General features: G+C 45.9%; 1 protein-coding gene and 1 long non-coding RNA gene across 3 annotated transcripts in view; one reads left to right on the plus strand and one right to left on the minus strand.

Annotated features, from left to right (window-relative positions):
• Nucleotides 1–10,642, plus strand: part of LOC310711698 — a 264,847-nt gene extending 254,205 nt beyond the window's left edge. The window contains exons 2-3 of the long non-coding RNA XR_014528599.1: nucleotides 4,916–9,454; nucleotides 10,269–10,642. This is a non-coding gene — a long non-coding RNA (uncharacterized lncRNA). The remainder of the gene's footprint in view (nucleotides 1–4,915; nucleotides 9,455–10,268) is intronic.
• NETO2 (neuropilin and tolloid like 2) overlaps nucleotides 1–23,990 on the minus strand; it is a 39,217-nt gene extending 15,227 nt beyond the window's left edge. The window contains exons 1-3 of one of the 2 annotated variants that reach the window (XM_083513695.1): nucleotides 23,048–23,990; nucleotides 3,975–4,031; nucleotides 2,230–2,370 (exon numbers count right to left, since the gene is read on the minus strand). In XM_083513695.1, the coding sequence (XP_083369821.1) occupies nucleotides 2,230–2,370; nucleotides 3,975–4,031; nucleotides 23,048–23,081 (232 nt within the window). In that variant the 5' untranslated portion in view covers nucleotides 23,082–23,990. The remainder of the gene's footprint in view (nucleotides 1–2,229; nucleotides 2,371–3,974; nucleotides 4,032–23,047) is intronic. The other variant, XM_083513694.1, reaches the window with a different exon arrangement.
• Nucleotides 23,991–27,236: the final 3,246 nt, after the last annotated feature.

The raw sequence follows: 27,236 nt of genomic DNA on the forward strand, positions 1-27,236 counted from the left end.
AAAGCCACTGCCAGTCAGTGTAGACAATGCGAAGCTAGATGGACCAATAGTCTGATTTGGTATAAGGCAGCTTCTGATGTTTCCAATTTGAAAACATCCTTTTTCTTGTCTTGTCCAGATCAGTCCACCTGCTTGTTCAGTTATAGACCTGTTTGATGAACCTCTCAAATGGTATGCATAGTTTCTTCTGGAATGTTAAATGGGGCCCGTACACTAGTCTTAGAGGTACATCAGCCATATCTGACAGAACATTCCATCTGGACCAGGGTGTCATCTTTGCACGCCCAGCAAATGATGATACAATGCTGCATCCTGTAAGTGCATGGGATATTGGTGTAGCATGTGATTTCCCAGGCTCAAGGCAGGTGCGATTTGTAAGGAGCAGCCAGGTAAACCGTTCCATGGCTGCTAGAGATGCAATGAGAATCTTGATTTCTTCAGACATGAAAAATCAGGCATGGTCCTCCTTTACTGTCTGATGAAGGAAGTCCTTCCATTTTCCTGGTTCAGGTAAAACCCCTACAACATTCAGTTACATTCTTACTTTCTGGTCTTGCTCTGGTTGTACTTTGGCAGAAAAGGCTGCTCTAGAGAGGTCCCGTGCCACATCCTGGCATGATGCACTTCGTAGTTGCCCAGGTCATGTGGCACATGCACACATGTGCAATACAACATGCCCCCATATCTGAAAATGATCACAATGCATTTAGTCCACATTTGGGTACAATTTTTGGTGCTTTCATGAAAGAAAAGGGAATGGTTGTTGTGAAAAGATGAGCTGTGCTGCCACACTTAATGCCAAAAATACATAGGATGCTGTAACTCAGTCTCTCCACATTATTTCCTGCAGTGGAGAGATAAGATTTTCTCTGGTCAAGACAATAATCCTTTAAAAAACAACACACACAAGCTTACTTTGCAACAAAAACTTTGTGCAAGCATCATTCCTAATGCCTTTTCTGGGATTTGACTCAGTGTAGTAAAGAGGAGTGGGAGAGGAACAGAGGAGAGAGTAATGACCAGAACACACTGCTCATTTTCATGAAAACCATAACCATTGTGCACCTGTAACATTGAAACTGGATATCTTTATCTGCCTCAGCTGCAATAAAACATGTCTCTCCCGTATAGCCACAGCAGGCGCTGTAACCCTTCAATGGTCTGATTTTAGCCCTGATGGTGCATTCCTCTATTGTCTCTTGAGACAGACAAATGCCAACAACAACTGATTTAATGTGACTGGATATCCGGATATGGTTGTGTTTTCTTTATGGGATTCATTGTGGTATGGGGGCTGCATGTGAATGAAGAGTATTTTCCTGTATCAGTGTTTGAAGTCAGTAGAGAATAATGTATGTATGTGTATCTCAGACAACATAGTAGCAATGATAAAAAAACCCACTGCCCTTGCTTAGTTTAATGCTTTGTGGTATTTTCATTTAGAGTCCAAGTGATTTATTTACTCAATAGTTGCCTAGATACCGGGACTGTTGTTTCCCTGGTTTTCTTCCCAATGATATCAATATTTGTTGAAAGATATTTGAAACCTCTGAAACTCTAATCCCCACCTCCAGAATACTCACTATAATCTCCTTGGGGTATTAGAGAGAATAATTAACCCATCTTTCCATGAATTATTCTAGTCCTGTTTAGAAGTTTAACTCTCACCCTCCCTATCATAGTCTGGCTAGAACAGGTAGTATTGATATTTGAAGGGAACCCTTCACTGGCACCAATGGAAGCTCCCCCTGAAATGCAAATGCTGCCCTCAGAGAAGCAATTTCTACTGGATGGTAGCAGGGAAAGAGAGAACGACAAAGTTCTGCAGTTGCTATTTATTTATTTAAACAAAATTGTATACTGCTTGTATGCAGTTAACAAAAATAAAAAACAAAACATTAAAATTATTAAGAAAGAGTTATTTAAAAACATCCACAAGATAATCAAAATCAACAATAGGTAAAAATAGGGCTGCTGTAGAACAAAAAAGAGGACAACCCGAGTCACTGCCAGCCCAAGCTGGGGAAAGAGGCACATGAGGCCACGGCAGCAGCTACGTGCCTCTTTCCCAGCTTGGGCTGGCAGCGGCTCTGGTGTGTTGTCAGACTCCTGCCAATGCTTTCTAGATTTTGTTTTATTTAGATGTCACTAAGTTGTGCTTAAGATGTTTTAAACATGCATACTTTCCATCAGTGGAGTACACAAAGATGTAAACAACAATGTCAATACCTTCTAAAATATAGACACACTCCTGGTTGGGTGGGTAGAAATTAGGGAAGTTTGGTGAAGCGAAGTGGCCTCCGTTGCTTGTCCGTACCCAGTCGCTACACTGGGTAGTTGCTAAGCGGTTACCTCCAATATTCTGCCCACCTTTTCAGAAGAAAACACAAGAAAACAATTCATAATAATTCCAGGATACCTCCACAAACAACAATCCCCCTCAGAAAGGCAAGCTCTGGGTACTGGTGCGAAGTCTGTGACATTTAGAGAAGAGTAAAATCTCGTTCGTAACCAACTTCCAAAACCACCCATTAGTCTTAGATGTGAGGATAAGGTCAGTTTAAATCGGAATGAGCAAAGATCGAATTCCTCAAGGATCTCAAAACCACACTAAATGTGAGCATATCTCTAAAGGGAAAGTGCTTGTTTCTTAAAACTGTTTGCTCTTCAAGGCCCAGGAGTCAGCAAGCTTTTTCAGCAGGGGGCTGGTCCACTGACCCTCAAACCTTGTCGGGGGCCGGACAATATTTTTTGGGGGGAAATGATGCAAGAGCACCAAGAGCCCTAGTGGCTGCTCACCTGTGTCTTGTGAGTGGCAGGGGCTAGCAGCAGCGGAGAAGGGACGATGAGCAGAGTGCAAACAGGCTCCGGAGAGGGGCTGCTTAAAATGGCGGCCGCTCGAGCGCTGCTGCTGCTGCTGGCACCAACAAAGCCCAGCCCCCTTCCTCCTTTAGGCAGGGCGGAGAGAAGTCAGGAGGAGGGAGGGAGGGGGAGGAGGTGCCAGCGCCGAGGGAGGAAGAGGGAAAGAATGGTGATCCACACGGTGGTTCCCGGACCGTCCGCGGGTTGGATCCAGAAGGTAATTGGGCCTGATCTGGCCCATGGGCGTTAGTTTGCCTACCCATGGGCTAAACCAATCCCACAGAAAGGGCTCCGAGATTGCCAGAGCAAAGACTCCGCTGCATGCTGACGCTCAGAGGAAATACTGTTGCTCAGAGGTGGAAAGGCAGCATGCTGAAAAGAATGGGCAGTGTTGTAAGCAGTGCCCATAACTGAGACTTCTGTTCCCTAGACCATTCCTCAAAGATTTCTAGAATTTCAAAAAATGTATATGTTCCACGTTTGAATGCTCACACCTTTAGAAAAAAAATTAACCCCATCCAAAAATTAAGAATTCGGCTAGTTGTTTCTTTTCTCTACAGGAAGCGACTGCAATCTGCTCTTCCTCCCCAAAGACAGAAGCTTTGAAGGCAAAGGTACATATAATGCATATAAACATCATGCAAAAAGGCTTAAATGTCAACTTATTTCCAAGAAAGCAAGCCAAGTGCTAATTACTCAGCAGTGACTTTCCCCCCACGAATGCTTCTTACTCGGGGAGCAATTAACATACACAGCATTGCCTTGCGAAAAAGTTAATTAGCATAGGTCTTTAACAACAATATGCATGTGAACGTGTGTTGAATTGAGAGTTCTTGTTCTTCAATCTCTATGGTTGTCACAAAACCACCCCAGATATGCACTGTGGCCACGAGCTCCTCACTCTTCTCATTGTGTACCAGCTTCAGTGCAGAGATCCTGGTTCACATTAAGCCAGAGTTCCCTGTAACATCTGAATTGGGTCCCTCCAGCTTAATGTCAGTTAACTAACAAGGATAATAAGCTAGGAACAACATTTAAAATTGCATTTTTTAAAAAGTCAAACTTTTTATGTACCGACATGTAATTACAGCAAGCGTTCTCCAGAGAAGTACCTTGAGTCTTTTGGGCCACAGCAATTCCTTCCACGACAAGTATAGTTATCAAGAACACTGGTGAGAAAAACAGAACAGAAAAAAAAACCATAGATCTATAAATATAGCAGGAGGTGCTGTATCTTAGCTTCACACCCATGCTGTGAGGCAAGTTTGGGTATCTCAGGGTAACTGGATCAATATATTTATTTAGAAGGGAACACAAAGTAAAATCCCTCAGCTACTTCATCACCGAAACAACTCCCTCCCCCCACTACAACCTTAATTTTCACTAAGCGTTGAGTTTTTCTGAACCAATAAAGGGACCAGTGCTGTAAAATTCCTCTGGCTATTATGCCAATACTTCAGTTAAGACCGCTTTCTGAGATTAATTCAGTGTGTGTGTGTTTTAAATAGCAAATCACATTGAATAACAAATTCTGTAGAGAAATGGCCCTGTATAATCAGCATTGATAATAAAAAGGATTAAAGACATTCATTATTGATGGCTGTGCCATCCAAGAGATTATTGATGGCTGTGCCATCCAATTGATGACTGTAGCATCCAAGAGAAATCTTGCTGAGACAGTGGTGGCTGGTACCCATTGATTGGGACTGGTAGGGCAGAAGACAGGGAAAACCCACAATGGGCAGAACCAGAGCCAACGACAAGCAGAGCCAACCAATTCGTTTTGTACTGCTCCTGCTTCTAGAGCTCAAAAAAAATACATGCAATGGCTGGACAGATCAATGACTGGAAAAACCCGCTAATAAAATTTTGCCAGATAGCCAAATGGGCCCAAATATATATTATTTTTTAGTCCACGGGTAATCTCTTGAGCTTCTGATCTCTCAGTATTCATATTTAGTAATTATGAACAGCAGGCAATATTTTGGAGGAGTAAGTTTTTCATAAAGTGTGGAAAAACTCTGGTAAGAGCTCTTCCGTTATATAATGTAAGTTACTACTTTACAGTGCAGCCCTATGTGTGCCTACGCAGAAGGTAAGTGCATATAGACACAAGTAAACCATAGTCTCAGGTAAGTGCATATAGGACTGCAGCCTGCTTTTTATTTTAGTAATTACCTTTTCCCCACTGCCAGTTTCTATGAAAATAACTTTGTTACCCAATGATATCTGAGCAAGATTGCTTATGTTCTGCTTCCCAATTTCCTTGATAAGCGTTCCTTCTGTTATTACTCTCTCTTCATAAGGTGATATTTTCTAAGCCACTGTGTGCAGAAAGACTTTATTCAGATCCCAATGAGCCTGCAACAATATTGCCCTGGGAAAAGTTCTGGGTTAGCACCAAACCTTTGGAGGTCTTCAATTTGAAGAAGTAGTACATTGAAGCACTATGTGTTTCTCTTACTCCACCCCAGGCATTGCCCATCTGTCGTTTCAGACGCATGATCAGAAACAGAATCTCTGTTTTACTCATCATATGATCTGCCACTTTCTGTGAGGTCAAAATATTGTCTCTGTAAGAGTGCAAATAGTATGATATTGAACAAAATGTATATTCTTCTCTGACAGCTTGATTTCCCTCTCTCCAAATATCAATATTATTGTTCCTGAGGCTATTTTGTTAATAATTGAGGTGCTTCATCAGTGCCACACTTCACTTTCCCTAATATATGTACCAGCAGCCTTGTGGGACATCTTCAGGAGAAGAAAAGGCTAAGGCGTAAACCTTACACAAATCCAGAGTGGAGTCCCAGAGGCGTTTGGATGGTGCCTTGTTCACCTCCTTCCAGCAACTCTTGCAGCCAAGCTGGTGCCAAATGTATTGCCTTGCTTTCCTTTGGACCACAAGGCTAAGAGAGGGGTCTTGTTGTCTGGGCAACCCAGGACATCCATACACACTGCCCAGGCTTCGCACTTCAGTGCTGCTAATGCAGTGGATAGATTTCACCCCCGGAGGCACACTCTCTTGTCTCTCAAGACAGATGGATGCTAACTCCATTTATATCTCTCCCCAGTGATTAAAAATCTTTATCTTTTGAAGGGTTGCTGAAGTGGATTTTTTTTAAAAAATCTCCACTTAGTACCCTTTTCATAAACAACTCTCAATCAAGTTGAAAAGCATTCGACTCTGAACTTGAAGCATGGGAAGTCCTATTCAAAATTTATAATTTGGCAGAATATTTGGATTATTTGATTATATGTATAATTTGGAATAGTAATGTGATTGGATTGGATTATTAAAGTGGAAAATTCAATAAAAATGAATTTTAAAAGAAGAAGAAAAGCATTCATTGCCAAAGAGAAGCCCTACCTTGTTCATTGTTAAATGGTCATTAGTTGGGGGAAGGGTGTATTTCAGTGACAGAGCACATGTTCTGCATCAAAAGGTCCTAGGTTCAATCCTTAGCATCTCTAAGTAGGACTGGGAAAGACCCTGATTTCAGTACAAAGCAGCATCCTTTGTTTCTTCCCAAACTTGGGAACTACAACTCTTCCAGCCTCCAACTGGGGCAATGGATCTCCAAGGTGGGCTGTTGTGGAGATGGCAACAGCTGATGCTACTCTAGAAAGCTTTCTCATGTACTCTCCTCAGTCTCACACTATGGGAAATTCAGTTCATACCCATCCAGTCCATGTAACCCAGGCAGAAACGTAAACAAAGCTCACATTTTGTAATGGATGCGGATAGGCACTGGATAGAGGGGAGGTTGTAGCCTCCACCTGCCCCTCCATGGTAAAGGGTATCCTGTTAAAAGGATCGAATGGGCACCCCTTGGGGGGCACCCCTATGTGATGTAAGTCATAGGGTGCCCCTCCTAGTTTGGTTTACCCTCAGCCCCACTTTCAGCAGACGGGCTGGAGTGGATTAGTGGTGGCTTCACCCAGTGCCTATTGTAAAACTTTCACATCTGTAACCAATAAAGTTGTGGCCTTAATTTATCCCATAAATCAATATACTGTGTTTTGTCTGGTTATTTCACCATGGGGACAGGGCGTTCTCTGGGCCTCATCATGCAGTGGCTTTTTGACAAAACCAGTGTTCTGTCCACTATTAAGAAACATGCTGCAAGTCTGTTGATTGTATATTTGTGTGCTTCTGCGAAAACTGATTACTAGGATACTCTCAAGTAACCAGCAGCTCTTGGGTTAAGGACTCCTGAAAACGGCAGCAGCATTTGCACTGAACCATCACTATCCAGAAGGCAGGTCTGGAGAAGCGATCCATCACAGATTTAGTACATGCATTAAAGTAGTATTAACTAGCATTATTCAATTAAGCCAATTTTTATATATATTTAAATGGATGTGGATTTGCATAAATATTATTCTTCAGGGGCAGAATTCCTCTTCCTCAGCATAAGTTTTTTCACTGGCTTGTCTCAATGTTCCTGCAACCATTCTGTGTTGGGACTGTGCCTCTTCAGTTTTAAGATTCAGCACACGGCTTGCACCAGATAGATGTAAAGTAGCAGTAAAACATTAGGCATCCCACCCCAGAGCACTTGAATAAGGCATCTTCAATGTTTGTTTTCAGAGATTCTGGAGAGCCTTGGTCTGTTTCATGATTGCATGATTATAATCTTCCTTGAGAGTGAAATGGAAATGCATGTGAACATTATACCACTTCTCAGCAAGAAGCCCTACATAGACCTGGGGACTGAGGATAAGGCTTATCACATTGCCTGCAAAGCAGCAGGTATACCAGCATTGCTGCAGGTCTAACCCAGGACTGCAGTGGTGCAGAGTGAGCTGAGCCATCAAAGGATAGAAACTTAAATCTCAGCCAGCGCCGTTTCCTTAGGGAACTAGCAACAGTTCTTCAGCACTGCATGTAAATCTTAATCCCACCCCCATAATATTTTTTTGAGAACAATAAATAAAAATTTTGTACAGTAGAATTACTGTATAAACAGTTGTCTGCTGTGATTTGCATTATGCTTAGACTTGGGCTTCCTTCTACCTGGTAGTAACTACTGAGCAAGGGATTTTATAGGACCCATGACTGAGAACACCAGGTGCAGTGTCATTGCTGAAATTAAGCAGGTGCTGCCTTTATTATTTTACTGGATGTGAAACCTCTGGGAGCCCAATGTCAGAAGACATATATATATTTAAAACACAGTTTATTGCAATAAGAAACAGAGACTGTCATGTGAATCTGAGTTTTTCCTTTTCCTTTTTAAAAAGTATATTGGATATGTGTAATGCATATATGCAAGATACATGCGTTTCTTAAAAATTAAAACACAGAGCAATTGATACTACCAGCACATGACTTCCTTGCAGCAGGTATCTCACTGTGTTATGAATTTGTTTCCCAGGTTATCATCAGTCTTGCTTTTCTTACAGCTTTTTGATGACCCACATCTTCTTTTTCTGAGCTTCCCCTCGCACTCATGACTCCAAAGCTAGAATGGTTTGTGGTCGTCTAGCCCTAAACAGTAGACATCAGGTAAGCCTGTTGTAACAAATTAATTCTCAAGACCTCTAATATATGTACAATGTAGTCCAATACGTACAATTTGAATGACAGGATTATTTTGGTGTAATGCTTTCGTTTCTTTCTCCCAGCACAGCAATTCCCAACTGGGAAATCATCAAAGCCTTGCAGGTAAAGTGTCAGGCTCAGCAAGAAGTGTTGCCTCTACCATGTACATTGGCAATTCTTTGTCCATGTTAGAGGAATGGTGCAAGTTTTGGCTGTCCAACATGGTTGCATGTCATGGGCTCACAGAAACTTCCTTGATGCAGGAATTTTTGAGGTGCACCTCTAATTTGTACAGGGATTCTTTAAAACCACTGATACAGCCAGCAAGGACTACTATAGTCCAGATCTTGTTGAACTACAACTCCCATCATCCCATGCCATTGGCCATGCTGGCTGGGGCTGACGGGAGTTGAGTCTGACAGCATTTGGAGAGCCACAGGTTCCTCATTCCTGTACTACAGCGATACTTTTATTCTGACAAATGACAGAAGACTGATAAGATATACTGCAACATATGTGGAAGACAGCACACTCTGCAGATCACTTTCCTGCTAAGAACTGAAGTACAAATTGCATGTCTTTTATGGCCATGTTATACAATGGTCCCGGTGTACTTAGCTCCAGAAAGTATGCTCTGCAATCCTACACTCCCATAAAAACCAACACTTTGCATTTTGTACTCTGTGACACCAAGAACACATGCTTTTTGAACTTTTCCTACAATATTTCCAAACCCTGGTCTTCACATGCAATGCATTATACATTTCAGGCTGTAGGTAGAATGTGGGAGAGATCACATTTTTGAATACTGACCAGCAATTTATTTATTTTTTCAAAACAACCACCACCGCCATGTAAGTTGAAACCTGGTACAGTAGGAAACAGGCTGGGCTTGAACCTTTTAACCTGGTGCAGTAGTTAAACTGATAGCTTTGTACACGAGAACACAACTGCAGTTTGAAGTGACACAGTCCACTCTACCGCCTCCATTTTGCTCCCTGTATAAACCAGGCTTGAGTTTCAATTACAAAGTGAACATATACCGTATTTTTCGCCCCATAAGACGCACCGGCCCATAAGACGCACCTAGATTTTTTGGGGGGAAATAAAGGGGAAAAAATTTATTTCCCCCCCAGGTGCGCTGCGCTACACCAGGAGCTTGGGGCGTGTGGAGCTCAGCGCGCCCCAAGCTTCTGCGTGCCGGCAAGGTCTCCGCTAGCGTGGGAGAGCCGGGCGCCTCTCCCAGGGCTAGCGGACCCCTGCGCTAATCCAGAAGCTTGGGGCAAGCTGAGGTCAGCGCACCCCAAGCTTCTGCATGCCGGCAAGCAGTCCGCTAGCCCTGGGAGAGCCGCGGGGCTCTCCCAGGGCTAGCGGATCACTGCGCTACACCAGGAGCTTGGGGCGTGCTGAGCTCAGCGCGCCCCAAGCTTCTGCGTGCGCGCAAGCCGTCCGCTAGCCTTGGGAGAGCCGCGGGGAAAGGTCCCACCGGGTGCGCGAGGCTTGGGGTGGCAGCGGACTGCTTGCGCGCACCTAGAAGCTTGGGGCGGGCTGAGCTCAGCTGGCCCCAAGCTTCTAGGTGCGCGCAAGCAGTCCGCTGCCGCCCCAAGCCTTGCGCACCCGGTGGGACCTCCTGCCGGGTGCGCGAGGCTTGCAGACACTCGCCCGAAGCAGGGGGAGCCCTCCCGAGGGCTCCCCGTGCTTCGGGCGACAGGCTGCCGCCCCAAGCCTCGCGCACCCGGTGGGACCTCCTGCCGGGCGCGCGAGGCTTGCAGGCATTCGCCCCATAAGACGCACCCCGATTTCCCCTTCATTTTTGGAGGGGAAAAAGTGCGTCTTATGGGGCGAAAAATACGGTAAGCATATCTGGGCCAGATTAGGAGCTGGGGAAATACAATCAGTCTCCTTAACAAAAAGTCTTGGGGCTGAGGCGTATGTTTTGGACTGCTATGATAGATACAGATCCATACTTCAGAATAATTATTCCATCTTCAACCCCTTCCCCAATGAACTTGTACTGCCTCTTCGTACGGACAACCATTTCCTTACTGCAGCCAATGCACGTAGAAGCTCACAAAGTCTGTCAAACAATGCTAATGTTTCTTAAAAGACATTGCTCCCTCCCTCTGGTTTAAGCATCAGACAATGTTCAGTTCTGCTCTAGCCCTTCAAATTCCCATATGTGCCGGAAGTTCCATTAGTGTTAATCTATAGCAAAGTATGACTTCCCAACAGACGGTCTCCCATCTGCAACAGATGGCTAACTGCTTTCCTTCACTACTGACCTACTCTGGACATTGAACAAGCTCCATAAAGGAGAAAGTCGTATTTTCCATTATGGGTTTCCAGGGCATTGCTGAACAGCCAACTACTTACTACCAAGAAAAGAAAGGGCCGAATTTCAACCAGTTTCTTGGTTTCTAGATGTTGCTGTTAACGGGTTCAGCTGTTTACTGAAAAACCAGTTACTGAAGAACTCTGATAAGGCCAAGTGGGGCAGCCCTTCAATGAAGTGGGTAGAAGGTTGGCTACTGCCCTCTCAGTGTGTCTTACCACTCCCAACTTCCGCTACTGGGCTATGGAGACCTAGCAGAACATAGATTGCTCTGATGTAAGTATGGGTGACATAATTTATGTATGGTGGCTTGCATTCAATATCAGACATCCTCAGAGAAGACCCGTTGTAATTAGTCAACCTAAGTTAATCATGCTAACTAACTTCAATAGGTCTACTCTGAGTAGGACTAACATTGAATGCAACCCAGTGCTTATAAGAGAGCAAGAGTGGGGTAGTAGCAGCTAGAGTGTTGGACTAGGACCAGGAAGACCAGGAAGACACCTGGTCATGAAACTCACAGGGTAATCTTGGGACAGACTGTCTGTCTGTCTCTCTGAGGATAAAATGGGGAGGGAGGATGAACTGCACTTGTGCTCCTTGGATGAAAGGTTTGATATAAGTGCAATGAAGCTAATACCGATTATAATAATGAGAACCCGCCCTTCACCTAAGGGTGGGCTACATAAAAGTATTACAGAAAACAAATGAACAGCAGAACACCAAAACAGTAGAGGGTTCACTAAAACTTCATCTTGCCCTACCCATCTCCAAATACCTGGAGGGGGAGGCGCATCTTCATCTGCCAACAAAATCTGTACAACATCAGTGTAGGCCACACCTCACAAGAGAGAGCATTCCAAATAGCGATGGCATTGCCTGAATTGTCCCACAGAGTTTTGCCAACGGCTCCAATTTCTCTTGACAGCATCCTACTACCAAGGATAAACACACACCTGAATCTCTTTTACCCCAGCCTGGAGGGACAGAAGCCTACAGAGCTGGACCTTTCTACCAATCTGGCAATGAAACAATGCAGAGAGTTTCTAGGAGGCTTTACGTAGTGCTGTGGGCATCGAGGAAAAATTCGATGCTTAATTATCTGTGATTGAAGATGGAATGGTACTGAGAAGTCTGTTGGATACAGGTGTGTGTGTGTGTGTGTGTCTGTCTGTGTGTTAATGCTAGGTTCTGTATTTTCTACAAAGCTCTGAGGATAAGGATCCATGTGAAAGAGAGAGTATTCTGTTCCATTATGCTCTAACAACTGCACAGGAGGCCGCTTCAATTAAGCCGGTAGGTCAGTGTGTTCTTCAGGGTTCTGAATTACTGCTAACAGACATGTGCATCGGATTCTGTAAAACTGCACTTTTGGTTTCAAACCATACCCTATGAATTCGGATGCTCTCTGTCTCTCTGCCTTGTGAAACTGTATCCTTCAAAGCTGCACTGCACACACAAAGAGTGGGTGGTGTACATGTGTCAGTTCCATGGATACTGCAAACAGATCTGGGACTGTTTAAATACCATTCTGTGTTTGGCTTGCACACTCCTGAAAGAACTGGGGCTTTATTATGTGCAGCTGAATAAAGAGAACTAGATTCTGATGCAAGGAGAAAGGAGATCTTTCTGACTGGGATGGTAAGTAGAGAAAGAATGGGCAATAAGCTCCCCTGACACAGCACACTGCTACTTCGCAGAAGAAGGATGGGGTGGTCCACCTAACCAGGAAAAAATTATGCCCTTGTTCACACATATAACGCTAAGCCAAACCAAGGTATAGTGTGCATGAGCAGACATGTAGGCTTCTGGAGAGGAGACAGCGGCTGCTTTGCTCCCCACCCCCCAATCATTTTGCTGCTACGTTGGCTTACCATGCCATCTGAACCTAGGCTCATGGTTGAGCTCTCTCCAGACAAACCACAAGCTGCAAACCATAGCACAAACTCAGGTTTCTGTTCATGGTCTGTCTGTGAGAGCTGAACCATGAGCTCAGGTTTAGACAACATGCTAAATCAAACCATGGTTTAGCTCAGCACAGCACAGTGGCAAAACAACTACAGACAGGGGTGCCAACTTGAATAAAATATTTTTTGGGGTGGGTAAGCCCCACCCCACTTCACTGATCACATGACGTGGTGCACACACACCATTGCTAGAGAGGAGCAAAGTGGCCACAATCTCCTCTCCAGGAGCTTGCATGTTTGTTCAGTCACACTATGCCATGGTTTGGCTTAATGTTACATGCGAATTGGGCCACTGTATTGGCGGTATAGCTCTTCAGCTACAACATACACTGCTTTTACATCTAGCATATGTAGGTGAGTTGATAGGACTGATACACAGCTGTCATTTTACACAATGGGGGGGGGGATAATAAAACCCTGGAAGACAAGACAACACCCACAGAATCCCATACAAGAAATATGCAGGCTTCTTAACAATAATGCACATTTAACATTCCAGACATCCGATCACTTTCAATTGACAGTGATAAGTCTATTTACTACTGCTGCCCCTTTATTGCACACTTATTTTAAGAGAAGGAAAAAGAAAATCAATGAACATCAATGCTTGTTTCTGTGGTACGAGCCTTTTTGGCATTCTGAATTAAGAGGGAAAACAAAGGACACCACAGGCTACATTTTTCAGTGCCACTATCCAGCAATTTCACTTCTTTCACTGCTGCAGCTACAGAAACAAACCTCCTGGAGGATTTATAAAATCTGATTGGTTTTCACTAAAGCTCATGTTGATTCTATAAATAGTTGGAGCGCTCTGTGTGTGTGTGTGTGTGTGTGTGTGTGTAGAAGAGAAGCCTACCGCTACAGCATGGCTAAGTAGCAGATAAGCAGCCAATTACAGCAGATAAAGAGGCAAGACATTTGGGGTTTTTTTCCAGACCAGACCCCATCCCATTCGCTTTTGTTCACACACTCTTTATATTTCCCTCGGCATCTCCCTTTTTGCACCCTTTCACTACTGGAAGCCCCTTTTCTTTTATTCTCTCTCTCTCTCTGCCATGCTTCTGGAGATTGTGAAAACATCCCCGCTCAGTCCCTCCGACTTTGGGCAATAATATAACAAAAAGAAGGCAGTGCTGCAGACACAAACTTCAAGGAAATAATTTTCTATTATGGTTCCTCTCTGCAGTGCTAGAGAAACAAAAAAAAAAAAATGATGACCTAGCAGCCAGGTCCTAACAGAATGGTTAGTGCAGGCACTGTGGTCTAAACCACTGAGCCTCTTGGGCTTGCCAATCAGAAAGTCAGCAGTTCGAATGCCCATGACAGGGTGAGCTTCCATTGCTCTGTCCCAGCTCCTGCCAATCTAGCAGTTCGAAAGCACACCTGTGCAAGTAGATAAATAGTACCACTGTGGCGGGAAGGTAAACGGTGTTTCCGTGTGCTCTGATTTCTGTCACGGTGTTCGTTGTGCCAGAAGCGGTTAAGTCATGCTGGCCACATGACCCGGTTTAGCTTAAAAGTTTTTTACAGGTGAAACTGAACTTGGCTGAGATATTAAGTCTCTCTCTCTCTCTCTCTCTCTCTCCCTCCCTCCCTCTCCCTCCCTCCCTCCCTCCCTCCCCCTCTCTCTCTCTCTCTCTCTCTCACACACACACAGTGCTTCATTTCGACATCAGGGTTTCCTACAAGCCATAAAACGGAAGCTAAACAATGAAAATTCACCACAGTATACATGATGCAATTATCACTTGCTTTATAAATCACATTAACCTTTCTTTTTTTGGGGGGGGGCTGCAGACACAAGGACTGTAAAGTGGAACTGATAGCAATCTATTAAGTGGTTATGGCCCCTGCCTCGTTGGTATCATATCAGTGCTCATGATCACCCTCGCAAGGTTCAGGTTGGGAGTAGTGAAATTGGGACAGCTGTAAGCACCCCTGACATACTCCCTTCCTTGGCAGGTCCCATTCCTTGATGCAGTAAACGTATAGGTTTTTCATATATCTATAACATGGTTCGGCAAACTAAGGCCTGGGGGCTGGATCTGGCCCAACTGACTTCTAAATCTGGCCCACGGATGGTCCGGGATTCAGCGTGTTTTTACATGAGTAGAATGTGTCCTTTTATTTAAAATGCATCTCTGGGTTATTTGTGGGGCATAGAAATTCATTCTCCCCCCCAAAAAAAATATAGTCCGGCTCCCCACAAGGTCTGAGGGACAGTAGATTGGCCCCCTGCTGAAAAAGTTTGCTGACCCCTGATCTAGAACTATCCATGAATACACACACACACAAAAATTTCACAGCAACACAGAATTGTAGAGTTTGAAGGGACACTTCTCTGCACTTCCATTTAATCCTCACAACAACTGTGTGAGGCAAGTTAGGCTGAAAGTCAGTCACTGGCCCAAGGTTACCCAGTAGGCTTCATGGCTGCATGGAGATTTGAACCCTGGTCTCCCAGGTCCTAGTTTGACGCTCTAACCACTACACCACACTGGCTGTCATATTGGTTATGCTAGGCTTCCCCAATCTGGTGCCCTTCAGCTCTTCTGGGATGCAACTCCCATCAGCCCCAGAATCACAGGGCCATGCTGCCTGCGGGAGAAGGACGTCCAGTGTTCTTAAAGCAACCTCTACCAACCTAGTGCCCTCAGTTTGTTTTGAACTACAACTTGCAGTCAGCCCCAGCCAGCAGCTGTGCTTCAGGGCACCAGTTTAGGGAAGGATGAGCTATGCAGTTACAGTTGCTACAGTAGCGAGCATCTATTGCCACTGCAAACTTCTGCCTGAGAGAGAAAGGAAGAGAAGCAAGTGTTTTGCAATAACACAAGGAGGATTCATTGGGGATAGCAATTCAACAGGGGTAGCAATCAGTCCTTGAACAATGTGTTTCTCCTGTCTGTCAAGTCCAATGCAAAGCCTGTTTAATCTCAAACAGTTAGAAGGCATCACTCTTTAAAACTTGGCATTGTAGCCACAGGGGCTAAGAATTTAGCTTTACCATTCCGAATTTTATTTTTATTATTTAATAAGTGGTGGCAGTAGTAGATTCATAATTGGCATCAAACTAGCATTTCTGGCCAATGATATTGAGTCATTCTTCCTTACATGTTAGAGAATTCTGATAATACCATCGCTAGACTTTCACAACCATACCTAACGCTATATACCACCCCTCTTCCCAGTTACTGGGAAGAGATCACAGGTTTACAAGCCATCTAGCAGAAAAGGGAAGGGAAATCTCCAGCAGAAAACCTCAGTTGCAGTCAGGCAAGTAAAAGATACACAAATAGCATCCTATTACAGTGATGAGGTGTGCTATGACTATTTTAAAAGGGGGTGCAGTATGGACAACAATATTTCACCATGTTATCCCCAAAGTACTGATGCCTCAATTTCACCAACCCTATACACAACTGGGGAAAAGGCACAGCACATCTGCTGTACAACTCTATATTCCCTTTCTCCAACAGAACAGTTTGTGTGTGACTAGAGTGCAATCTCTTTGTGTGAGAAACTGGAAAGGTAGACAAAAAATTATACTGATGGGTTGTAGTCTACTAGGTTTTACTTAGAGTAGATCCAACAAAATAAATAAATGAAAATTAGTCATGTTCATTCATTTCAACAAGTCTACTCCAAGTAAAACTTAGTTGAATGCCCCAATATTAATTAAGATGTGTGTGTGTGTAGAAAAATAGCACAGATATTAATTGGCTACCTCCTATCCCATCATCTACTTCCCATACACTTGATGAACTCTTGTGAACACTATCCCTGATCATTTTCCTATTCTCTCAACTGATTTTAAAGTTTTTATCTTAGAGAGTTAAAACCCCACCCTATCACAAAGGCCAATTCTGCTCCTAAAACTATATATAAAATTGGTTCTGCATAAACTGAAGTCTTGGATAGAACTTACTCATTCTCACAACCAGAGTTTATAGGTTTTATAGTAGGGATTGTATGAAAAAGTTTAACAGCATCTGGCAAAGCTTCCTAGTTTTCCCACTTCTCTTCCCCTTCCCAATATCTTTTCCTTCTTTTTTTCCTTCAAGTTGTACATTCCATAGGAATTGGTGACTGGGACTGAGTGGGGAGATGAAATGAGGTTCCTCTTGTAGGGCTTTGGGTTGGCGATGCGTGGGGCTGTATTGTGAAGAGAATAAGGTTCATTAGATGACTGCTTTAGTGAACTGTTTCTATATAAATAAATGGAAATAAGAACCACTGTTCTTTCTTTTAAGCCGCCAGCACATTATCTCAGCTAACAGTGGAATCACTGCCATATCAATCTCACCTTTATATACAATGGGGCTTTGCAATGGTTACTAGAGACCTATTATAGTTTGTTTCAGCACCGAGGCAGATGCTCTCTGCTTGCATGCTCTCCTCAGAACCCAGCAGGCCTTTAGTGAGTGGAAAATCTGGGATATTAATTCCACTTGAAGCAGCATTAGCTTCCATTCCATGATCTCTCTGTGTGTGTCTCAAAGGAAGCTGTACAGGGAACCAAAGGCAGCTCACTTCCCAGAAATTCAGGCATTCCCGTTCTGTTTGTGCACACAATATTTAGATCATAAGCTGGAGACATGTTCAGGAACCTTCAGATCAATGTCTATTCTATACTGATGTTTTGCCTCTCCAGCTGAAACAATTCAATATGCTTTCTCTTCGGTAAAGGTCAATGGGTTCTTTGCTGCTATCATGCAAGACATTTCAGAAGGTAATTTAAAATACACATAAAAAACGAGTATTGGATATGAAGCCACAACAAGTGATATCCAGCTAAGTCTTAGTAGGCCCAAGTTACTTATGTTCACTGATTTCAATGGGTCTACTCTCAAGTATGAGGAACATTGGCTATCACCCTATAACTCTGTACAAATGACTGCTGTTTCTGGGTTTTCATAAAAAGAGAAAATGAAACACACACACACGACTCAAAACAATAACAAGTGGTGGGATTCAGCTAAGATCTACTAAAAGATGACCCACTGAAATTAATGGACTTCAGTTTGTTACATCTAATGGTTTTAATTGGTCTGCTCTGAGTAGAATTACTGCTGGGTATGTCTGAGTTTCTTACATGTTTAATTCAACATCTTGCTCATAGTCATTCTTTTTTCAATGCTGCCCCAGGGTGATGTTAATCAAGTTCACAAAGATGTTCTGAAGTTGGGTCTGCCTTCCTCATCCCTAGAAACAAGAAGCTTAACACCTGGACAACATTACTCTCCAGAACTCCTGGACAAGGATGGGTAGGATAAAGTACAATTACAAAAACCCAAAATGAGAAGTTTAATATTGTTGCAGAAGAACAATATGGAAGAAGCAAATTGCAGTGAGGGCTTCGCTATTCTCCCAAACCAAAGGTTCCATTTTGAAAATGAAAAAGGAGCTTTCTTTAGCAAATGGAATGCAGCAGTTAACAAACCCTGAAGTGACTCAGAAATGTAGGCTTCTACTGAATGCAGATTGAACTCTACTTATTATCATAAAGGGACTGGAATGTTAAATCTTCAGAAAGAAATGTCATTAAGTGGCAGTTCTCCCTATCGTTGGAAAACATCCATTAGTTTCACAGGAGAGTAGTTTTTACACACTGCTTGAAGTTTCATTGTTACAGGACCAAATAGGAGTAACCGAATTTACAGAGGCTTTAGTTCATTCCAGAATTTGATACATTTCAAAGGAATGCTATTACACAGCCAGAGAAGAGCAACAATGTGTTCCTATATAGCTGGTTTTGCAATCGGCAAGTTAGGTTTTATGTCTTAATATTGGGAGGTTTTATGCCTTAATACTGCGTGACAGTTAGAATCAAGGCATTTACATTGCTAACATTCGGTTCTGGAGGAAGGAGGAGGGTGGAAACGCCACTGAGAAATGTTTCCTCACAGTCTTAACACACTTAATTGAACAGTGGTGGCTGGCACCCAGTAAGACTGGTGGGAGGCCAAGAGCTGGAGGAGTCGGAGCCAACAAATTCTTAGTTTTGTCCTCACCCTCCTCCCTTCTACAACAGCAATACTGAGAGCAGATCCACACTATGCATTGAAAGCATATTCAGCACACCTTTAAAAGCACATGACTTTCCCCAAAGAATACTGGGAACTGTAGTTTTCTCTTCACATAGCTCTTGTTTCCAGCAGCCTCAAGAAACTACAGTTTCCAGTTCTTTTGAGGAAGTCATGTGCTTCAAATGCATCATGTAGATCTGCCCACACCAGACTAAGGAGGAGGAAGCGAACAGGCATTGCCACACCCTGGGCAGGTTATAAATAAGAGGGGAGGCTGGCTGAGGGCAGACTGAGATTGCTGGGGCAATCCTGTAGTGGAAAGTTAGGTTGACACTGGTCAGGTAGGACTTGCTCAGCATATTCTGTCAGATACGACAACCTCAGGATTGTCCTTTCTCCAAAACTTGTCAAAATTGTCTACTGTAACTTCTTTGCCACATAAGAACTTTAAGGAACTTACTTTTATACCAAGTAAACTAGATATAATTAATCCAAGTATACAACTTACTTCAAAGCCTAACTTTGGGTCAGCAAAATGGCGAAAGAAGCTACATTTATCATGTTGGATCCAATTATGTTTTCAGCTGTGAAACAGCTAAACCACCCAGAGCAATCCTCCAAAAATATAACTGCGTTACACAAGTTATGTAATATACAGAACTGCTATCATAGTGAGTTTCAGCACCAAGTTAAAAACTAATGGGATGACATACTCTTGATTCTCTATTAAGTGTCTAAAAATGGAATTTCAGAGGGATTACAATCTTCAGAAAGACTGAGAACTATTCATAGCAGTTTCTTTTTAGATCATCAGATGGAGACACTTTCTGGATTACGGCTAAGAAATTAGCTTATAAAAATCTCCTTTTAAATTCATGCAATAACCTGGTTATACAGAAACCTAGCAGACAGGATAAAGTAATCATAGGTTATTTGCAAAGTCAGTGTCAAGTTATTTGAAGTATGCTATGCAACACAAACTCAAGTGTCACAAACAAACAGCGAGATGAATTGCAGGCACTTTGATTTATAACCACAATATCCTATTACTGTTGGTGCTGCTGCCAGCATGCATCCTACCCCAAATATGCCACCCCAAAGTGTTGGGCTTCTCATCCAAGGATCAGGAGGAAAGACCTGAACTTCAAAACCTCGCTGAGCTATGGATGGCCCTTGGTAACTTCTCAATCCTATTTAAATGCTAAATCTTGCTTGTCACCTTCTATAGCAAAATATCAGAATTAGGTAGCATACAAACTTATTTTAAATATTAGCAGCATCAATGAAACAGGCTGGATAAAGGCGTGGGAGCGCTAAAAGACGTAGATGAACTGATGCTTGCTTATAGCTCACTTACACTTTGCATGTGCAATTAACCTTCCAATGATGAGCTCATGATACACAGGCTTTATACTACGGATCTTACTACACCATAGTTAATGGAATGTTTCAATATCTATATAGATGTGCTGTTAATAGCTCTCTGTTTTCCTAGCCAAAACTGAAAAATCACTGAAGCACAGCAATTAACTCGCATACAAGGTATTCATAGAGGCAAACTTCGTGTTACAGAGTAATATTCCTGGACCTAAAATGTATTTCTTTTCTTCATTATCTGTCCAAACTATTCTGTGTCATACAAAATGTATGAATACATGACAGGGTGAAGATAAACTTTGCCACCTCAACACCATAAGAGGTCAGCCTAGCACAGGAGGCAAACATCATTCTATTTGCAGTATTTATCAGCTTGCTCCTTAAATTAGGAAAGCAAACATTCCATACAACTCTATTTCCTGATAGGATATTTTAGCAGAATGTCCTGATTGCTATGCCATGTCCAAAGTAATTAAAATATAAGAAAGCTGCAAAACATCTGGTGCACCTTGTTTCCATATAAATGGTTCTCTTTCTACACTTTTGCTGCAGAAATATGGAAGACGAATACTATATTGTATAAACCAAGGAAGTTTCATGTAAGAAGGATTTTTACAAAACCAAACAACAACATCAACCACAAATAACTGACACACCATTTGAACCTTGCTCAGTGAAATCAAAAATTAAAAAGATTCAGGAGCTGGAACCTATGGTCAGCTTCCTCTTGTTTCAAAAAAGTATTTTAAACATGCTTCCACTTATGAATGGTAATAAAGCTGCAAACTTTGGAAGGTTCAGTTCTCAATACCATCACCTGTGCTACCATTTCCAAAGACAAACTGGGAGCCTTGGATTTCCTCGAGGTTTCTTTGGCTTTCAATACACTCGCTATTCCTGGCTAGAAACCTGGCTGGGAATCTGTTATTTCTCTCCTTGTGCAGCTCAACAGTTCTAAAATAAGGGCTGTCTCTTGCTACCTGCAGCTCTGTGACAGTCAGCAACAAGACACAACAAAACGAACACCTGACAATCCTTAAAGTTGTAGGTACTCATAGGGACACTCCACAATCACCTGGACTACCTTTGTCAGTGGCAGAACCAGAATTCCACCCACCCACCCACCGAAAACCTAGTGGGTGGGATTTTCCTTGGGATTTCCTAACTCTCAGTTGCTACTCAGTCATCCCCACCCACCCCAGAAAAACAAACTTCCCCAGCTTTGTAGTTGGATGGAAGCATACTCAGATGAGCCCAAGGAATCAACTATGGATGTTCTCAGGTGGCCAGTCTCCACACACTATGGAAAATAAACCAGTGCGTGTATAGAAAACCCAGGAATTTCGGGGGTGGGTGGAAGGGAACTGGGAAAGTGCCAACTATAACTAGCTACAGCGCTGCAGTTGTTTCCAGAGAGCCTATAGCTGCAGATCATCCTATTGGAACAAAGGAACACCTGGGCAGTTTCTTCCACCCTTTATGGGATTTGTCACCACTGAATGCAACACATACTTCTAATAAAAGTTTAATGGTACGTTGTAAATATGCTACGGATTAGTTGGTGGGACCCCAGGCAGACAGGCACCGTGCCAGCCACAGCCATGCTGAGCACTGCTGACATTTCCTTTGACAGGTAAAGGGCACCTTGCCAGAAGTGTCTTGACCCAGACTCTGATTAGTAGATCTAGGCCATTAAACTTTCACAAAGAGCAAGTGATACAAATCTGGGCCAAACCTTAATCTTAGGAAGGATGGGGAGGAGAGAGAGGAAGAGAGCTGCTTGCCTATTGCCAGCAACCCTGGGCTTGGAAGATCATGGTGTGGGCCACAGCTTTTCCAAGAAAAAGTCACAGCACACCTACCACACTGAGGTGGAGAACATTGGGCTCTGTTTCCTGTGTGTGCAGGTGGGGTGGGGATAGAAAGAGGAAGGGGGAAAAGTCATGTGCCAGTCAGGAAATGCCAGGTCTTCATGTAGAGGGCAAAGGGTGCCTTTGGGGTATACTTGGATGTCCAGCTTACTACCCAATGTGCTGGCAGCATCATGTACCTACAGAGATGCCAAATCGCAGGGCATATGGGTGGGGGTGGGAGGTTGGTTAAAAATGGGTCCAGCTCTTCACTCTCTACCTCCCAAGAAGCTTAAAAACCGTGAGGCCGGAGCAGTATTTACCAAACAGGCTTACGACCTGAATGGAGGCAAACCCCACCCAACCCCATTTCTCCCATAACATTGCAGCATTCTCAGATGACGGAAATTTGGGGGTGGCGGCGGGGCAGGGGAATGAAGAGCTGAATGCTCCACACATCTTTGAAAAGTCAAAACATGGCTGAAACTGGAGCAGAAGAACAGCGGAATCACGCACAGACTGAGCAGAAAACCTCAACACACCCACATCCCTGTCAAATAGAAAAAAGGGCAGCCCTGGAGATGTCCTGGGGCACACCTCCACCTGCCCACCCCCCCTACCCCGTTCGTGGCTGGAAGATTGCAGCAACCCTTATCTGTGCTCCAGCATCTGGCTGTTCTCCTAGATGTCAGGGATTAACCCCACTTAACCCCCTAGGGTGGATGTGAAGGGGGGGGGGGAGAGAAGCAGCTGGCTGGCCACTTTGGGGAGCTAAGAGAGGGAGAGATGGTCCCCGTTGAGCTGATCAGGGGGAAGAAAGGGAATAATTATTCCCCCCCCCCCCCAGGTTCTTAAAGAGACTTTCTTCTCCATGCTTCCTGCCATGCTCAAGTCTTGGGCATCCAGATTTTTCAGGGAGATGAGCAGCAAAGGAGGCTCCCCTGTTAAGGAGAATAATGGCAATAACGGCAGTGGTGACTAGGAAAATAAACGATGGCAACAACAAAAAACGATGATCGAGATGAATGGTGATGATGTCTGAAATCCTGGGCGCTCTCCAACCCCTTCTCCAGTTTTCCTCCTACCTTCCAGCACCGAGTAGACCTTGACCAGAGCCATCTTCCCTCCTCCTCCGCGGTCTCTCCGCGCACCTGTGGCCGGGGAGGGGCGAAGGGGGTCGGGGGCGAGAGGTGAGAAGCGCCGCGCTCCCTCCCTCTCTCTCAGCGCGAGGGGCTCCTCGTCTCCTCACCCGCCGCCGCCGCCGCCACCATCATCGCCCCCCGCGCCTCCGCCAGCGGCGACGACGACCCCCGCCGGTCAGACTCGCTTCGCCCTTCGCCGGCACGACGCCCTCGAGTCCCGCCGCCTCTGGCCGCGGCTCCAGCCCGGCCGCCCCTTCATGCCCACCAGGGCGCGCCTGCTGGCGGGAAACTTCCTCGGAGGAGAGGAGCGGGAGGAGGGGAGGAAGAAGAAGAAGAAGAAGATACGGGCAGCGGCGCCGCCGCTCCCGCCCGCCTCAGCCGAGTCCCATGGAGCGCGTGGAGCCCGCGCGCAAAGAAAGAAGCAGGACGGAGCGAGGCTGCGGGTCCCTCCCCTCGGCGCTTACAAGTCCTCCTCCGGCGGCGGCGGCAAGCGAAGGAAAGCCACGCCGCTCCGCATCCCCTCAGCTCGCTCTTTCGAAACGGCTTCCCCCCTCACGCCGCCTCCGCCACCCGCCCCTCGAGCAGCAGCTCCGACGACGAAGCGCCCGCGCCGCCCAGGCAGCCTGAGAGTGTGTGAGAGGCAGGCAGGGAGGAGGGGAGAGTCCGCCCGAGAGGAGCCGCTTTCTACGCATGTGCCCCGTCGGCCCGTCTGTCTGTCCGCCCACCGCCCCTCGCGCGCCGCCTCCGAGGCAAGGGGCACCTCCGGGGTCTTTCCCGCCCCTCCGTCCCGCCTGCCCTCTTTCTCTCCGCCGCCGCCGTCTTGCCTCGCGGCACCTGGGAGGGGGCGGGTGTGTGGGGTGATGCAGCTTCGGCCCCCGCCCCCCATATGCCCTCGCCCCTCATAACCCCACTTTTCTTTTTAAGGTGAGGGGATACGGCCGGGGTGAATCCACTCCTTTTACATATACGAGGCCGAGGGAAAGAGTCAAAAAGTAGCCTCGGCTGAGGGTGTCTTCCAGCCAGTGGCGTAGCGTGGGTTGTCAGCACCCGGGGCAAGGCAAGTAATTTGCGCCCCCTAACCCGTGGATTTGCGCCCCCTAACCCTAACCCCCAGATGTTGCGCCTGGTGCGGCCGGCCCCCCCTGCACCCCCCACGCTACGCCACTGCTTCCAGCGCGATCCTATACGGGTGGGTGTGTAGGTTCGTTCGCGCAGCCTGAAAAAGCCCGAGGCGAGGAGCTCATTTCATTTTGCTGCGAGTCATTTTAGGTGGGTGCCGGAGGAGCACCCGCAAAATTCCCCATGAGGGGACCGGGCACCCACAAATTTCGGCGCCGGGCCCATGTGCGCTGTATGGCACCCACGGGCACCCATGCTTTTTGCACCCGGCTTTTCTTCCCGGGAGCTGAGGGGTCATTCCCCATGAAGGGACCCGGCAGGGTCGTCGTCCCCGCGCGCCCTTTACGGGACGAAGGAGAGCCACTGACTGGCTGACTTCATGTCGCCCAGTTGGCTTGAGTCAGAGGGCGCGTTTGAAACCAGGGGGCCGCCAGACCGAGGGAGGGGCCTGGAAGTGCTTTTCAGACGGAGATGAATCCGCCACTCTTAATAACGACATCGCCGCCACGGCCGCGTTTAATTGCCACCCCCTCTTACTCCCGATGTACGGCGAGGATGTCGTTGCCTGTGTAGCCAAAACGGCACCATCCGCGCGCAAAAAATCGGGGAAATCCCAAGGTTTTCAGAAGTACAAAAAACTTGGGCGAGGATCTATGCCACCAACTGGAATAAAATATTGTGTGTGTGGGGGGGGGGTCAGCCTGGTAAGCCCTGCCCCATATAATCTATCTATCCATCCCAACGCAGTGTGACGTAGTGGTTGGAGTGTTGGACTAGGACCTGGGAGATCTGGGTTCGAATTCCTGCTCAGCCTGAAGCTCACTGAGTGACCTGGACCAGTCACGCCGCCTCGGCCGAAGGTCCTGCGACTGCTTGGAGAGGGGGAATTCTGGGTGAAGTGAAAGGAAAAAAGGGGTAACAGCTGAAAGGGCTAGGGAGAAATAGGAAATGGGATGATTTATCATTTTTTTCTGAGATAGGAAATGAAAAAGGGGTTGGCGGTCCTTATTTTTGCGCATAGAAATAGGAAGGAGAGTGGACGAGGTTAATTTAAACCAGGACTGCCCAGAAACCAATGCCAGGCCTCCCATGAAGCCACACTAAAGGCGAGAGCGTTTCTGAGCATACACAAAATGCCTTTGCCTCTGCTGGAGGAGCTGGAGTTGGGGACCAAGAGAGCGCCATCTGTAGACTCCCTTGAGTCCTGGCAACGCACGTTTGCCTTCCCTTAATCGTCACATCAGCCCTGCGAGGTGGGCTCAGAGACCCGGTTGTCCGGGGATGGGAAGCTCTGGGCTCCCCAATCGAAGCGCAAAATCCTCGGTGTTCTTCCACGATTTCACGCGTTTCTCTCCGCGTTTCGAGAGCTCACAGGGCGCGGCCGTGTCCCTCCCGGCGTCTCCTTTTCCAAAGCGCGCGTCTCTCTCCCCAATTGCTGCCGATACAAGTTCCTGGCTCGGTGGGAGACGCTGGGTGGATCCCAAGAGGGATCGGCTGCTCCAATCCCCAAGCGCGCGGATTGATTGGGGAGCAGCAGACGGACCTCACGTTAAAAGTGCCATTTCTTCCCGTTTGCAGGAAAAGACCTCCGCCTGCCCAGCTACAGGGCCAGGCAGAGAAATCGGTGGATAAATTTGCGGTGGTGGCGCCGGTGACACGGCTGGAGACTCCGGCGAAGTGCAAATCCCCGCCGATCGCGCCTCCGCCTTGACTGCATTTTGCTCATCGCGCTTGCCCGAGAGAAACCCAGTGAGTTAAGATGATCGCACTTTTTATCGGATTAACTTCTGTCCCATCTTCTGCGACTGGAGGGGCCGAAGCAAACAAACAGCGACACCCCTCCCTTCCCATACACCCGCGACCGAACGGATCCATCTCGATCTGGACGGTCGTTCAGATAAGGTCCTTCCTACTGGACATGGTCTGCGTGGACGGCAAAAATGCGCAAGCAGTGGCTGCTTTGGAAACATTCAGGAAGAAGCATCCTTGAGCGGTTGGCTGATGAATGCATTCTGCAGCTGCTGGTCTTGACCGGGGACAGCCAGCGCTGCGTGGCCCTCCAGATGTTGTGGACTACGACTCCCAGCATCCCTGGCCATGTTGGCCGGGGCTGATGGGAATTGTATCCCGCAGCACCTGGAGGGCACCACGTGGGTTAGCACCCCTGTTCCAAGCCGTGCTCAGCGCCTAAAGTAAGGGCACTCCCGAGAATCAAAGTCTGCCTGGAAACAATGCCCTCTCATGTGGCTGCTGTCCGCCCCCCCACCCTGTTGCTGATGTGCACACCAGGACTGAGCCTTTGCTGCTGTCAAAGTCTTGGTTCCAGAGAACTGTAACTATTTCCTGCCAGTAATTGGAGAGCCACTATGAGTGTGAGCACACACATTCCATCTAGGAGATGCCTGCACCACTCCAGAGAGCCAGTGTGGTGTAGTGGTTAAGAGCGGTAGTCTCGTAATCTGGGGAACCGGGTTCGCGTCTCCGCTCCTCCACATGCAGCTGCTGGGTGACCTTGGGCCAGTCACACTTCTCTGAAGTCTCTCAGCCCCACTCACCTCACAGAGTGTTTGTTGTGGGGGAGGAAGGGAAAGGAGAATGTTAGCCGCTTTGAGACTCCTTAAAGGGAGTGAAAGGCGGGATATCAAATCCAAACGCTGCTGCTGCTGCTGCTGCTGCTTCTTCTTCTTCTTCTTCTTCTTCTTCTTCTTCTTCTTCTTCTTCTTCTTCTTCTTCTTCTTCTTCCAGAGGGATTGTTTTGTGTCCTTTCTTCATCCATCTCCATTCCTGGTCCAGCAGCAATATTTGGCTCATCATGCTGCTTCTCTCCCACAATGAGCCACAATCTCTTCTCAACAGCTTTTCCTCTTTTTTTTGGTTGCGGCAAAGTAGTGGAAGAAAGCTAAAATCTAGTTAGGTAATTTTAGTCCTTGGACTTTGAACCTCCTCGCTAGATGCCAATGTGTAATTACTTCACTTATTTAAAAATGTGATAAGTCATTCCTGCTGTGTGTGT

The sequence above is a fragment of the Podarcis liolepis genome, assembly GCF_965112155.1.
Source record: "Podarcis liolepis genome assembly, chromosome: 7".
In the NCBI taxonomy this organism is placed as follows: Eukaryota; Metazoa; Chordata; class Lepidosauria; order Squamata; family Lacertidae; genus Podarcis; species Podarcis liolepis.